A 12,902-nucleotide genomic window follows, 5' to 3' on the forward strand; every position below is an offset into this window, starting at 1 on the left:
GCAGGGAGGACTCATGTCACAGTGTATCAAAAATTGTGACAAATTCCATCCCTTACCCAGGTCTTAGGACGGTTCAAAGATATAAGGGATGCAAATAAGATGCTGATGTTATGAAAAAGTGCCATTGCAGGGAACAGTACTAAACATGTCCCTTAAACATGTTACTGAGCAAAAGGACTCTGATTGTTTCCCTTTGAGGTCTCTTCTATGTCTCTTGTACCTGCTCATCAAAAATTAGGAGCAGAAATGCACAGAGGGAGTTTGTGCTGGTAAAAAAAAAAGCACATGCATTTTTAGTCAGAAAACCCAAGTAAAACCAAATTGTACGAATTTTACAGAAATGACACCTCCAAAGCCTTTGTAGCCATAGATCCTTGTAGCCATAGGTCCTTTTAAGCAGACCACATCTAAGGCATGTTCCATCCACAGCCTAAGCCCAACCTCAGGCCAAAGAGTGCAGTGGAAGAGATAAACCAGAAAAAAAGGGTAGAAATAAAATGCATATATGATGATTTTAACTGTATTATTACCACCATAGGGATTTTTAATCTGTGTAGAAGTATTCTTTTTCTATAATCATTAGATCTGAGATAATAATGACTTTTGGATTAGACTATAAAGACTTTGGTTATTCAACTGAATACCTGATTATTCAGTGCAGTAAGGTTTGGCTTTGTTATAAAGTGTTTTCTCTTTGCTCATTAACAAGGTGGAGTGCAACACTGGCACTTCACCATCAGCTTTTCCAGTGTCCAACCTCTTTGTCATTTAGGCCCATTCCTCCTCGCCAAACAACACATTTAATATTTTTATAGCAAAACCATTTATATCTCCATTCAAACGTTTTTTCTTCTAGGTAAGAGCAATTCAATTCCTCTGGCCTTTGAGAATCATACTAGCAAACTAATTCACTCAATTTAGGTCCCTTTTATATTCAAAATCTTCCAAATTTCTATTTTATATTCCTTCTTGTAGAAAAGGACAGTTCAACTCCTCTGGCCTTTCTTGAAAGAACAGCTGTGATCAACTGGAGAAATTCCAAGGAGAGTTACTATCCACATTCTTCTTAAATTGTTGTGGTCAGGTGGGGATATTTAAGGCTACAGCCTACCAAGGCTGAGTGACACAAATTCTACTGGTTTTAGTGCTTACAGGAAACACTCCAGCTGATGATTCTCAGTCCATTTGCTTTTTCTGCTGCACTGTTGCCAAGTGAACATTTCCCCATGCCGTGCCTGTTCTCAGTACTGAGATCCATGTTTATTTCCATACCCACTTCTTTCACTCCCCTCCAATTTATAAAGATAATTCTGAATTCCAGTTCTGCCCTTGTACAGTTTAGGGTTATCTGCAGAATTAATAAACACACTTTACACCCATCCATTTGAATACACAGTAACTCCAGATCTGCTGGAGACAGGGTACAACAAAAGGCTTATCAGCAAGTTCATTTCCACATGTGTGAAGTTTACACACCATAAAACGGAGCAAGTCAACAGTGAAAAATAATTTATTGTACTAATTTTCAACAGTCAAAACCCTTATGTTTGGAGATAAAGGATTATAGGTGCATCTTATATGGGCAAATATTTTCTGAGCCTTCTCTTTCCATCTCAGACAGGACACAGCAACTTTGGTCTGCCACATGAAGCATTCACCAGGGGAATAAAGGCACCAGGTGCTGCACCACGAGACAGCTGAAGTATCCCAGTCACTACCAGTATTCCACCAGCATCACCTCTGGTTCTGGTCCCAGCCACTTCTGTAATGTTCAAATGTGTCCACAACAAGCACTTGGTGTTACCTCTGATATTTTCATTTTGGCATTAACACTAATGCTTCTCCAACTGGATCCTCTAACGTCGTCTTCTCCTCTTGGGGAGAGATAGTTCTGAAAGGAAATCAAGAGAAGGGTTTCTTTACAAGCTTTTAAATCTATCTTCCCCCATGGGAATTGTTCAAGTAGAATTAATTCTATCCAGCACAGGAAATTAACTAGATAACTTGAGATCCCCTCCCAAACCCTCTCCCCATGTTTTTTAAATAGGAAAAAGAAAACCTTTCTAGATTCTACAACACAGCATCATTCAAAGTATCAACTGAAATTCCATTGATGAATACTGTACTTCAAAACTTACTCCATCTAAAAAGCTTTCTGCTCCTCACCAACACCTTCCAGATTTTGCTGAGAATTAGACAAATGGAATACTCACAAAATTAAGCACAAAATATATGAAGAAACTGCTTATGGGTATTTTTAATGCTTCAGAATTTACTGGAAAATTCTGAGAAATGGAGAATTTTCCTGATTTAGAAAGAAACGTTTTGTCCTCAACAAGCGGACAAGTGAAGGGAAAGTAAACAAAGTGCAATATTAAATGCACCATGACACCTTCAATCTGACCATTTAAAATTGAATGAATTCCCACTGTCTACAAATAAAACTGACCAGAAAATGTAATCTCACTTCAGTACTATGAGATGCTCTTTTGCTTCTAAAAAGAGCAAATATAAATGTACAATGTCACTAAAAATGTATTTTAATAGTTATTACACTCCCTTGTATTAAATATCCTTCCTTTACATACAATTTTGGATAGAAAATTAACTGCAAAAGATGTACTCCTCACGCTCATCTATTGCCATCCAAGCTTTCCAGAAGTTGTGGTTAACCCTTTGCTGCCCCTTTAAGCAACTTAATTAATTCCTCTTTTCAGGTTAAGAACCAGTACCTCTGGTCTACCAAGTTTGCTTTCCACTACACAAGCAAACCAAATCAGCCTCAGAGTAGCCAGGGCTGCCAGTGGAAATTCCACTTTTAGCTGGCTAGCTCCTCTCCCAGGAACACCTCCTGTGTTTGAGACAGGGCAGCAAAGCAGTTCCCTGGGCTCTTCCCAGGGCACAGATAAATAATGTACCTCATGAAAAAGAGGATGAAATTTTCTTTGTACTGTGCCACATTCTCCTCAAGCAGCTGAGAACAGACCCTGAAGCTTCTGAGATGCAAAGCAGCTCAGTATCATCCAACATCTCCATTTGATGCTCCTGGAGAGCAACTCCATGGTAAGCTTTGAGCAATCTGCTTGACCACTGCTTCCCAATTGAAATGACATTATTTACAGCAGCCTGAGTGACAGCAAAGCCATCCACTCCTCTGCTGCAGTTCCCAGAGTCCTCCCCCAGCAATGTCAGTCAACTTTCAGTACAGCAGAGGATGCTATTGCTGTACTGGAGCTCAATCCCTGAAACACTGCCCAGATGAAACTAAGGTTAGAGGGGAACCTCCCATGTCCCCTCAGCAAAGGTAAGGGCAGCAAGGGCTATTCTTTCCTGAGTTCCCAGAGTTACCAGAAAATGCATCTTCTGTAAGTGAGTGACTGACTGTTGGGAAATAGAATTATTGGGATCAATAAAAGAACTGTGCAAGCAATAGGCCTGGAAGTTTTTAGGCTTGTGTGTGAGAAAAACTTTCCATGGGAAAGTCCCTGTGTGAAGGAAACAAACAGCCTGAGAAAACTGAGAGGGAGTGAAAAACTTGCAGCTGTGCTATCCGGGAGTGAACAAGGAAGATGAGCACAAAATTCTTTTGATCATAACAAGACTGTGGAGACTTGCCAATGTAAGTCCAATTATGTAGAAATAGAAATGTGTCTTGATAAGCTTTAAGCCACTTAAGAGCTAACAAGCTGGTATACTGTATAAGTGCCTTTGGACTGCTAATAAACGGAGTTCGTTTATCAACCATATTGGTTTGGACTGTCTCTCTCTCCCTGCTGGGATCCAGGCTCCTTGTCCCACGCAGCTTCTAACAAGTGACCAAAAAAATCACTTTTCCCTACACAATGGAATTCCTCAAGACAAGCCTGTATTACAGAAGAAATAGACTCCCTTAAACTGGACCAATTTTAACTCTGAACACACTATGATGAAATCTGTGCAGAAAAAATTACTCTCGGGATTTTGCCATGGTGTTTTAAAGTTTCAATTTGCATGCAATAATTTACAGGCTAAAACCAAATCTAGCTTTTGCAAGTCAGCAAGACATGATCCAAAATATCAGCTTTAGTTTCAGAAAAACACAGCAGAGGGATATTTAAAAACAAGTCACAGGTTTGCTGGAATTCCAATCATTGTACCTCCTTCATCCGAGTTCTCTTCTGTGATTATTGGCATCCCGATATGCCGAGTAACAGTTTCCTTTGCCACTTGCATTTCACCTGCACACAGATTTTGAGGAAAAACTGTCAGCTTTTTTTTGCTTCTACATCCCTTCTCCAGTAGTTAAAAGATTGTTTGCTGCTGCTCTCCTGAGATTCTGGTCAAATGCTGTAGGCAAACCTACTTTTCACAGTACCTTCAATATGGCTCACTAAGAAACCTCCAATAACGAGTAATTAACACTACCAATTTAAAGAAAATTAATCACCAGCTCAGATCAGTGATAATTCAAAATACCCTTACTGCTGCCCAACACTTCATCTACTCTTTTAAAGTCAAGCAAAGGCAACACTGCCTAATGCTCTTCTCTGAAGAACGATTAATTTCCTCAGTAACTTTTTTTCTAGCAGAGGCTAAGCAAGTCTGAAAACAGAGTTTGGAATTCTGAAATTAAATCCCCAACTTCAAAATAAAGATAATTCAAAAAATAAAGACAATTCAAAACCATTTTGCTGTTTAATTTCATTTAACCTTTAACAAATAAGGAGTAAACAAAAGGTTTAGACAGCACAGCAACTTCTATCAGTTGAAAAGTAAGATATGAGAAAGAGAATTTCCTTAGGAAAAGTAATTTCCCAAGTGTTCCACTGCTCAACAGCAAAATTTAACCCAGCCAGCAAAGCAATGGATAAACTTTTGCAATCTCCCCAGGTTCATGGGTGCAATGGAGAAATACCTCTGACTTCTGAAGAACCTCTTCTCTTTGCTGGCTGTGGTCTCCTGATGGATTTTTCACTTCGACTTGGAGCCTTCCCACAACTGGATCCTGCTTCGGAAGATTCTAACTGCACTTGACGATGTCTCCTGGATTTGGAAGCCTGAATGACAAAAAAAAAAGCTGGATTTCTACAGCCAGATCTTGCTGCAGGTCACTTGAGAAACCAGCAGGGACCAGAGCATCAACTTGGTGAAGGGTGGAGAAAGGATAGAAGGGGAAAGAGGGAGAGAGGATTCCCACTAGCTGCTATTCTTCAGTTCTAACAGGGCAATGCCCTTCTATGATTTAATAAGTGTATAACTTAAATGCAGATAATGAAACATTCATTAATTCCCAATCCACTCTCTGTTACTACCAACCCACACCATGTTGCACAGCCCTCCACAAAAGGAACACTTCCAAAAACTGCTGCTCTGTAAAGCCTCCTTTACCACCGTATTTTGCTCAAGTGCCTAGAAAACATTATCAGTGCACTTCCACAAGTCCAGAATGTTACAAAATCCAGAGTTCTGTTTCATTTAATGACACATTTTTCAATATGAGATCTTAATAAACAGAGAAAGCTGAGATGTTTCTCATATGACTGCTAAGAAAAACACAAACCAATAATATTTTTTTAAAGGAGAAGCTATTGAAACAAAGTTTCCAAGAACTTGCAACTGATTTTAAACTCCCAGGTCCCATTTTCACAGGCATCTTCCAAGATTCCAGTATCTAAGATTCAAGGAATCTGAGCAATTAAACTCTCAGGTATTTTTATTACATCTCCTTAAAATTCAATCTACTTAAACAGAGAGTAGACATTAAAAGATATCCTGTAAATGAAAGTCCTCCAAGCACAGGCCTTACTTGCACTGTTCCATAAATCTAACAAGAATAAGAGCTTTGGTTTCCCTGCTGGAAAACTAGAACATTCAAAAACTGAATTACAGAGTGCAATTTTAACTCATTCCTTTTTGACCCAACATTTACATTAAACTGGTCCTTAAAACTCTTCTTGAAAAACAATACTTCCCTGTTATGAAATTCTATACCCACCTCAACAACTGCAGAGTAAGACCTGTATTTGATTCTGGCCAGGGCATTTGCTCTTTCAGAGCCCTGCAAAGAAACAAGAATGCAGTCAGAAAAGATTCTTATTCTATCACAGCAGATCTGAAATGGGATATTACATCAGGCAATCACTTGAGCAATATCTCACTACAGCTGTAATTCTATAATTAGTTCTACATAATTTCAATGCCACCAAAATGGTACTTCAAGAAAAAAAAGTTCAAATTTTATTAAAAAGACAGAGCATAATTTTGGGTGCCTTCACTGTCACAAAGCCCAGGAGGAGAAAAATCAAATTTGAAATTTCACATTTTACTAAAAGTTGAAAGAAGCAGACAAGTACAACATGTGACAATTTTGTAGCATAAAAAATGAATATTGCCTTTAGTTGAAATTCCAGGAGGAAGTGTAAAGGAGTTTGGCCAAGAAAATACAGCTCTTTTCCCTCCTTACCTGAGAGAGACTTTCTGTTATGGTCATAAAAGAGCTGTTGCAGCAGTAAATGCTCACAGCTCAACAGAAAACAACGTGAGTTAAAAACAAAACCAAGTAACCAGCCTCACCAGCTGTCCCTGGAACTTATTTTGACACTGTCAGACTTTGACTTACACTGCTTAGCCTGGGATCTGAAGTAAAAAAATGACCAGATTTGGCCTGTGCAATGCAGCAGAGTACTTCAGCTTTCTTACCTCTGATTCTAGCAAAGTCCCTTCTTTCTTTTTGTTTTCTGTTTCATCAGTTTCTTTAGCATTTCGGAATAACTTCTGTGGGGAAGAAAAGTGTTTTTCTTTAAACATCTGTCATACACAAGACAGCTAAAATCTAAGAACTGTAAAAAACTAAACAAATATTTATACACATGCCCATTTTCTACATCCACCTTACACTGTGACCCTTCTTTGATTCAGGAATGTGCTACAGAGGTATTTCATGAAGTCACACCTTCAGGGCTCTCCTCTCAGCAGTCAGTTGTGGTATCCCAGAGGCAGGACCACACACAAGTCCTTTCCTCCACACCACATCTCTGCCTCAAGTTTTACACATTCCATGCCTTCAGTGTTACAGTTCCTTCTCCTTCAGTCGGAGATTTACCAGCTCAGAGGTAATCACACCAAGAAATCCAGTTCTTTCATGTTCACCCAACCTGCTAAGTCACCCCAGCACAGTGGTTGGTACCACCTACCATTCTGTTCTGCTGCCATTCCTGATGCTCCAACGTTATGTCTTTCAGATTAACCACAAAGTCATCTTTTATCAAGCTCAGGGCCTTGTCTGGCTGGGATTTGTCAGCTGAAATGACACACTTCATTTTCTGATAGTGGTCATGAATATTCATCAGTTCCTAAAATTATTAAAAAAAAATTTTAAAAGTGTGTTTCAGGGAAAAAAAGATATTCCAGCAGTAAAGCAATATTAGTCCTCAATGTACAAACCCAGGGTTACAGAAACCATTCTGAGGAGACCATTGGACCAGGAGGAATGTTAGAAACTGATTCTGGTTAGATCATTTGAGTTTTAGAGAGCAAGAAATCCTGCTACCCAGCGCTGACCCATCAAATAAGCTAAAGAAGAAAGAGTATCTTGCATTATTTAAACTAAGAATGTTTTCAGGGCCAGTGTTCACACAGGTTTCATTCTGATACTGTGGTTTATTTTCATCTCTTTGGAGGCAACATTTTACTTCACAGATTTCTGCACCACTACAGTCAACCTTACTGCTACACATTTGCCAGCAATATATGAAAAAACCTGCAGAGAAAGTTATATCATTGAGCAATATAAGAACCTTCACCTGTCTTGAATTACTCAGGCTTTTAAAAAATGTATCATATAATAAAAAAACCCAAGTTTTGAAAGGAGAAATAAAGGTGAGAGAAGGCTATAAACTTGCAGATAAATAAATTCATATTACCACAAGTATCAATCCTCCAGCTGCAACCTGCAGATATATCAGAACAAACATGCTTCCCCCCATTTTCCATTTTAAGTGACAATTAACCATTTACACCCTTTTACATCTCACTGAGGCAAATACACAAAACATTAGAACATATTTCAGTATTGAAAAAGGTACCACAATTCTTCCAAACTAAATGCCACGTTTCTGAGTGTCTGGTAAAACTACAGGCTATTACCTTACTCTTCATTCCACAAGAGACTTACAAGGGACAAGACTGTGCTGATTAGAGAAGTTACAGCTTTTGGACAACTGAGGAATTAAAACACAACATTTAAAAGTTACTGTACCTCCAATACATCATTAGTGATGAGGCTGTTTACTCTGTTACTCGGGTCCTTAAATTCTTCTTTAAAATAATTTTCCTCAATCTTCTTCTTAGTTCTGTAGGTCAGCTAAAACAAGAAACAATGTTTGCAGCCTAAAAGAAAACTTAAAATGGCACCACCTCTTGAGAATTCCTACTGCATATCCATCAGTCAGGAGATGGGAGATGCTGAAAAGCATAAACCCATTTCATCAACAACAGCTTTGTTGCTGATGAAGAGAGTCAGCACTTTTCACAAATTATTCTCTAGTTAAGAATTTAATCCAGCAACCAGATTCATTTCCCCAACTGGTAAGACATCTTAAATCTATTAGGAACATTAGATACTGAAAAAATATTTTCAGGTGAGAAGCACTCAAACATCCCCTAAGCTCTGTATCACCTACCTATGTAGAGCCAGAAATACTACATTTCAACACAGCCTCAAGGCTGAGCTAACCACGAGTGCTGTTGAACTGTCAGGCATTGAAAGATGAGGCTATTTTATTTAAAAATGTAATTCATTAATGCAATAACTTACGAGCTTTGGCATTGCTGTGAAATGGAAGGCTCTGGCAAGTTGCATTCTCCTAAAGATATAGGCTGCATCATAATGCTGGGAGTTGAGCAGATCCTGCTGAAATTTCTGGATCTCAGGCCAATCTCTGAGTGCGATTCTGATCTGCAACAAAAGAGTTACATACTGCTACACCAATATTTCAACAATAAAAATTAACTCAGCTGACTACTGTGATCTGACTACAGACAATACCTGAATGTCCAAGGGGTAGCATGTCACATGATCACAGAGCTGCAGAAAGGATCCCACTATAACATTTTTTATTATTATCATCATTTCATGCAAATAAGATTATTATATTATTATTATTATACTGTTGTATTAAATCTCTCACTCAGCTTTCTTTGACAGTGACATGGAACACAAGTCCTTTCTGACATTTGAAAACATTAATCCTTCACATTCTGAAGTGTGTGAAAAATCTGCACCTAGGAGATTCCTCTTTGCTAGTGATTAAGAAACAATACTATTACCAGGTTGTGCTGTGCTGCCACTGAAATGCTCATAAATGTTCTCTCTTCCTTCTTTCCTCCTTTCTCTCCTGTCACATCCACTCTGCCCACTTCACTTTCTCTCTGCCTAAGTTTCTTGACAACTCATGTACTCTCTTACAGCTGCTATCCAGCAGTGGCTTTAAAATTACCTAAATTCAGCTTCATAAAAGTCATTGATTTCTCTGAGGTCAAAATATGAGACATCATGGCATCACTGTAGACTACTCCAAATTCAGTTTGCTATTTAAAGAATTTGGATGCAATTTTGCATGTGCACACAATATACATCACACAGTTCCTAAGCAAACGACTTCTCCGTGCACTGAGTTTGTAACTCCTTTGGATATTGGTCTCCTATCCTAAAAGCAGCAAGGAGGGTGTCATTCAAGCATGCACCCTCTCAACCCATTCATGAATGGAACTGGAAATTACTCAGTCAGTCTCAATTTTGTTGGAATTCTAAATAATAACTCAGGCTGTAGTGGGGGTTCACCCTACAGATGATGAGTACATTCTCTGTCCCTACCTTTTCCAACAGCTTCCCATCTGGTTTTAAGTATTTTTATGTTTAAGAAAGCAAGAGGGAATTCCCTAAGCATTTATAATGACACAGTAGACAGCAGTATACCACATATCTTATGCCTAGTATCCCCTGAGAATAAAAACCTCAGGAACAATTACCTTTTGTTTTGGCTGACAAAGCTGGGCATTATAGAGCCCATACAGAAGGTACAGAGCACCAACTCGGATCTGGAAGGAGTAGGGGGGAAAGAAGTACTGCTGGGCCAGTTCTAGAGTCTTCTTTGTGAGCTTATTCCTCTCCAAAGCTCTTATTCTACCACTAAAACAAGCAAATAAACAAAAAAAAAAGCAGGATGTTGAAGCAAGTAAATATAAAGCTGCAGGCTTTAGAAAATCCATAATGGAGAAATAAGCTTTAGATGTCCTAAAAACATAGAATCATTGAGTGTCCTCAGCTGGAAGGTACCTGCAAAGATCACTGAGTACAACTACTGGCCCTGCATAGGACAACCCCAAGAATCACAACCTGACAGAGTTCAAGAAAAGCTTGAACAAGGCTCTCAGGCACAGGGTATGACCCTTGGAGTGTTCTGTGCAGAGACAGGAGTTGGAATCCATGATCCGTGTGGGTTCCTTCCAACTCAGGATATTCTATGATTCTGTCAAACATGCACTGTCCTGCGATCACACTTTTAAATCTCACGAGGATTACCTCGGAGCTCCCTGCGGAGTCAGCGCTCAAATCACACACATTCCTAATGCACGAAATACACTGAACTAAAAACTCTTTTCCAGCATTACACAGGGACCGATGTTTCACTTTCCTCAGATCCCCAGCCAGGCAAGCCTCTCCCTGAGGGAGGCCTGAGGGGGCACACGGCTCACCCGCACCCCCTTTAAGGCTGCCCGTCCCCCGGGGGGAAGCTGAGCAGCGGGGACTGGGGGCCTGCCGGGGGGCAGGCGCGGGGAGGCGCGGCTTGGGCTGAGGGGCGGCCGGGAGCCATCCCCTCCCTCACTCACTAGAAGACGGTGTGGAAGCGGCGCTCCCGCCACAGCTCGGCGAAGCGCTCGAAGCGGACCGTGTCGGCCTGCTGGAAGGCGCCGAGCAGCTCCTCGCAGTCCTCCTTCAGGCCCGGCACGGCGTTCATCCCGCCGGCTCCCCGCTGATCCCGCCGGCGCCGCGCTCCCTCCGCGGCCGCTCCGCACATGCGCTCCCGCAGCACCACAGCCCCGCGGCGCCTGCGCGGCTCCCCGGCGCCTGCGCACGGCCCGGGCCAGGAGGGGCCCGGAGGAGCCGCTCGGGCTGCCCGTGAGGGAGCGGGGCTGCTCGGGTTCGTGCTGCCCCTGTGTGTGGCGAGACCCCGTCGGTGACGGGCGCTCGCTCTGTCCCGCTCTGGGCTCTGTCCCGCTCGCCCCCGCCGTGGAGGGCGAGCCCGGTTCACGGGAAAAAAGTCTCTCCGAGCAGCGCGTCCCTGGGTAGTCCCGGCGTGCAGCCCGCGGGGACGACCGGGGTCGGGCGGGATGAGCAGCGATGGGTCCGCTGGGGCAGAACACCGCAGTCCCAGACAGCCCGGGGGTGCTCTCGAGGAGCGGGGCTTCACGCTCCTCGCCCCAGTCCCTGCAGGCGCCCCCGGCACCGAGCTCGGGGGCCGTGACCCGACGGGCTCGGGAGCAGCGGTTCCCCCGCGGGAAGGGCGCCCGGCGGCCCCGCGGAGCGCCCGCACCGCGCGGCCGTGGGGACGTGACGCGCCGCCACGCTCCGGTGAAGGGCCACTGCCGGCCCCCTGCGCCGGTCCCCGCTTCCCCCCCGGCCGTCCCAAACCCCGACGGCTGCGGGAAGCCCCGTTTCTGCCTGGGCGAGCGCGGCAGGCGAGGATGAGCCGGCGGTCGCACCCCCCCCGAGCGGCGGGATGCCGTGCCCTGCCCTTCCCTGCCCTGCCGTGTCATATCGTGCCGTGCCGTGCCGCCCGCTCCCCGCATGCACGGCCACACGTAGGCGGCCGGGGCAGCGGGGCGGGCGCGGAGGGGGCCGCGGCTGCCGAGCCGCACGTAGGGTGGGTGGGTGCGGCCTCGCCGGCGGCGCGGAGCGGGCGGCGGGGGCTCCCCTGCCCGCGCTCCCCCGCGCACGTACAGAGAGGGGCGAGCGGCCACCGAGGCGGCTGCCGGGACCAGCGCCGGCGTCGGAGTGCCCCGCGCCGCGGTGAGTACGGACCCGCGGCAGCGGGCACCGCTCGGGCCGGGGGCGGGCAGTGTCTCGGGGGAGCCGGTCGTGGTGCCTGGCAGGCTCCGCAGCCCCTCGGGCGGGTCCCCAGGGCGTTGAGGGACGGGGCTCGGGTTTCAAGGCGGCGTTGCGGTGATCGCCGCTGCGGTCGGTGCTTGGCTGCTGATTGTGGCAGCGCGGCTGGACAGCGGCACCTGCGCCGGGAGCGGTCCCGGGCTGGGCAGGAGAGCGGCCGGGTGCCTGTGCATCCACAGGATGCGGGCTCGGCAGGTGCGAGATCCCCCCTGCGCAGGGGAAGCCTTAACGGGTGAGAAACAGCGTGCAGGGAAAGTATGGAATGCGCATGGGATGGAGCCTTGCGTGGTGCCTTTGGGATATCTAATCCTGCAGGAGTTTTCCCAGCGACCGGCTTAAAAATTCACAATTTGCTTTCTCAAATAATCATGCGCTGCGAAATGAATGTTGAATTCTTCTGGCTACGGTACCGTGATGTCCTCCAGTCCACCATTATCATCAACTGATTGATCCAAATGTTGCTCCTTCCAGCGAGACGCATCAAGCTGTCAGCTCTTACAATGTCAGGAGCTCCCGCAGTGCTTCAGGCATGCAAGCATCTTTCCATATTTATTTTATTTCCCAAAAGGTTGCTGGAATCCAACCTTTAGCAGCCTTTATTAGGAGGTGGTTGGCCATCGGCTGAACAGCAGTTGCCTGTGAGCACCACTGGTTGCCAATGTCATTGACTATAGGAACAGAGAGATTTGCAGAGCTGTTGCATATGAACTGGACAGGGTTTAGCAGCTGTGGGAGGACAGCTGCACCTGCTGGGCTT

General features: G+C 44.4%; 1 protein-coding gene across 1 annotated transcript; it reads right to left on the reverse strand.

The window, feature by feature from the left end:
- Positions 1 to 1,494: 1,494 nt before the first annotated feature.
- SNAPC1 (small nuclear RNA activating complex polypeptide 1) lies at positions 1,495 to 11,076 on the reverse strand. The gene is made up of 10 exons (XM_069018501.1): positions 10,870 to 11,076; positions 10,009 to 10,168; positions 8,795 to 8,935; positions 8,237 to 8,341; positions 7,173 to 7,331; positions 6,679 to 6,753; positions 5,975 to 6,037; positions 4,895 to 5,036; positions 4,137 to 4,217; positions 1,495 to 1,891 (listed from the first exon to the last, which is right to left on the reverse strand). Exons 1-10 carry the CDS (start codon positions 11,055 to 11,057, stop codon positions 1,857 to 1,859), a joined length of 1,149 nt encoding a protein of 382 aa, XP_068874602.1. The 5' UTR covers positions 11,058 to 11,076; the 3' UTR covers positions 1,495 to 1,856.
- Positions 11,077 to 12,902: the final 1,826 nt, after the last annotated feature.

The sequence above is a fragment of the Aphelocoma coerulescens genome, chromosome 5 (genome assembly GCF_041296385.1).
Source record: "Aphelocoma coerulescens isolate FSJ_1873_10779 chromosome 5, UR_Acoe_1.0, whole genome shotgun sequence".
Taxonomy (NCBI): Eukaryota; Metazoa; Chordata; class Aves; order Passeriformes; family Corvidae; genus Aphelocoma; species Aphelocoma coerulescens.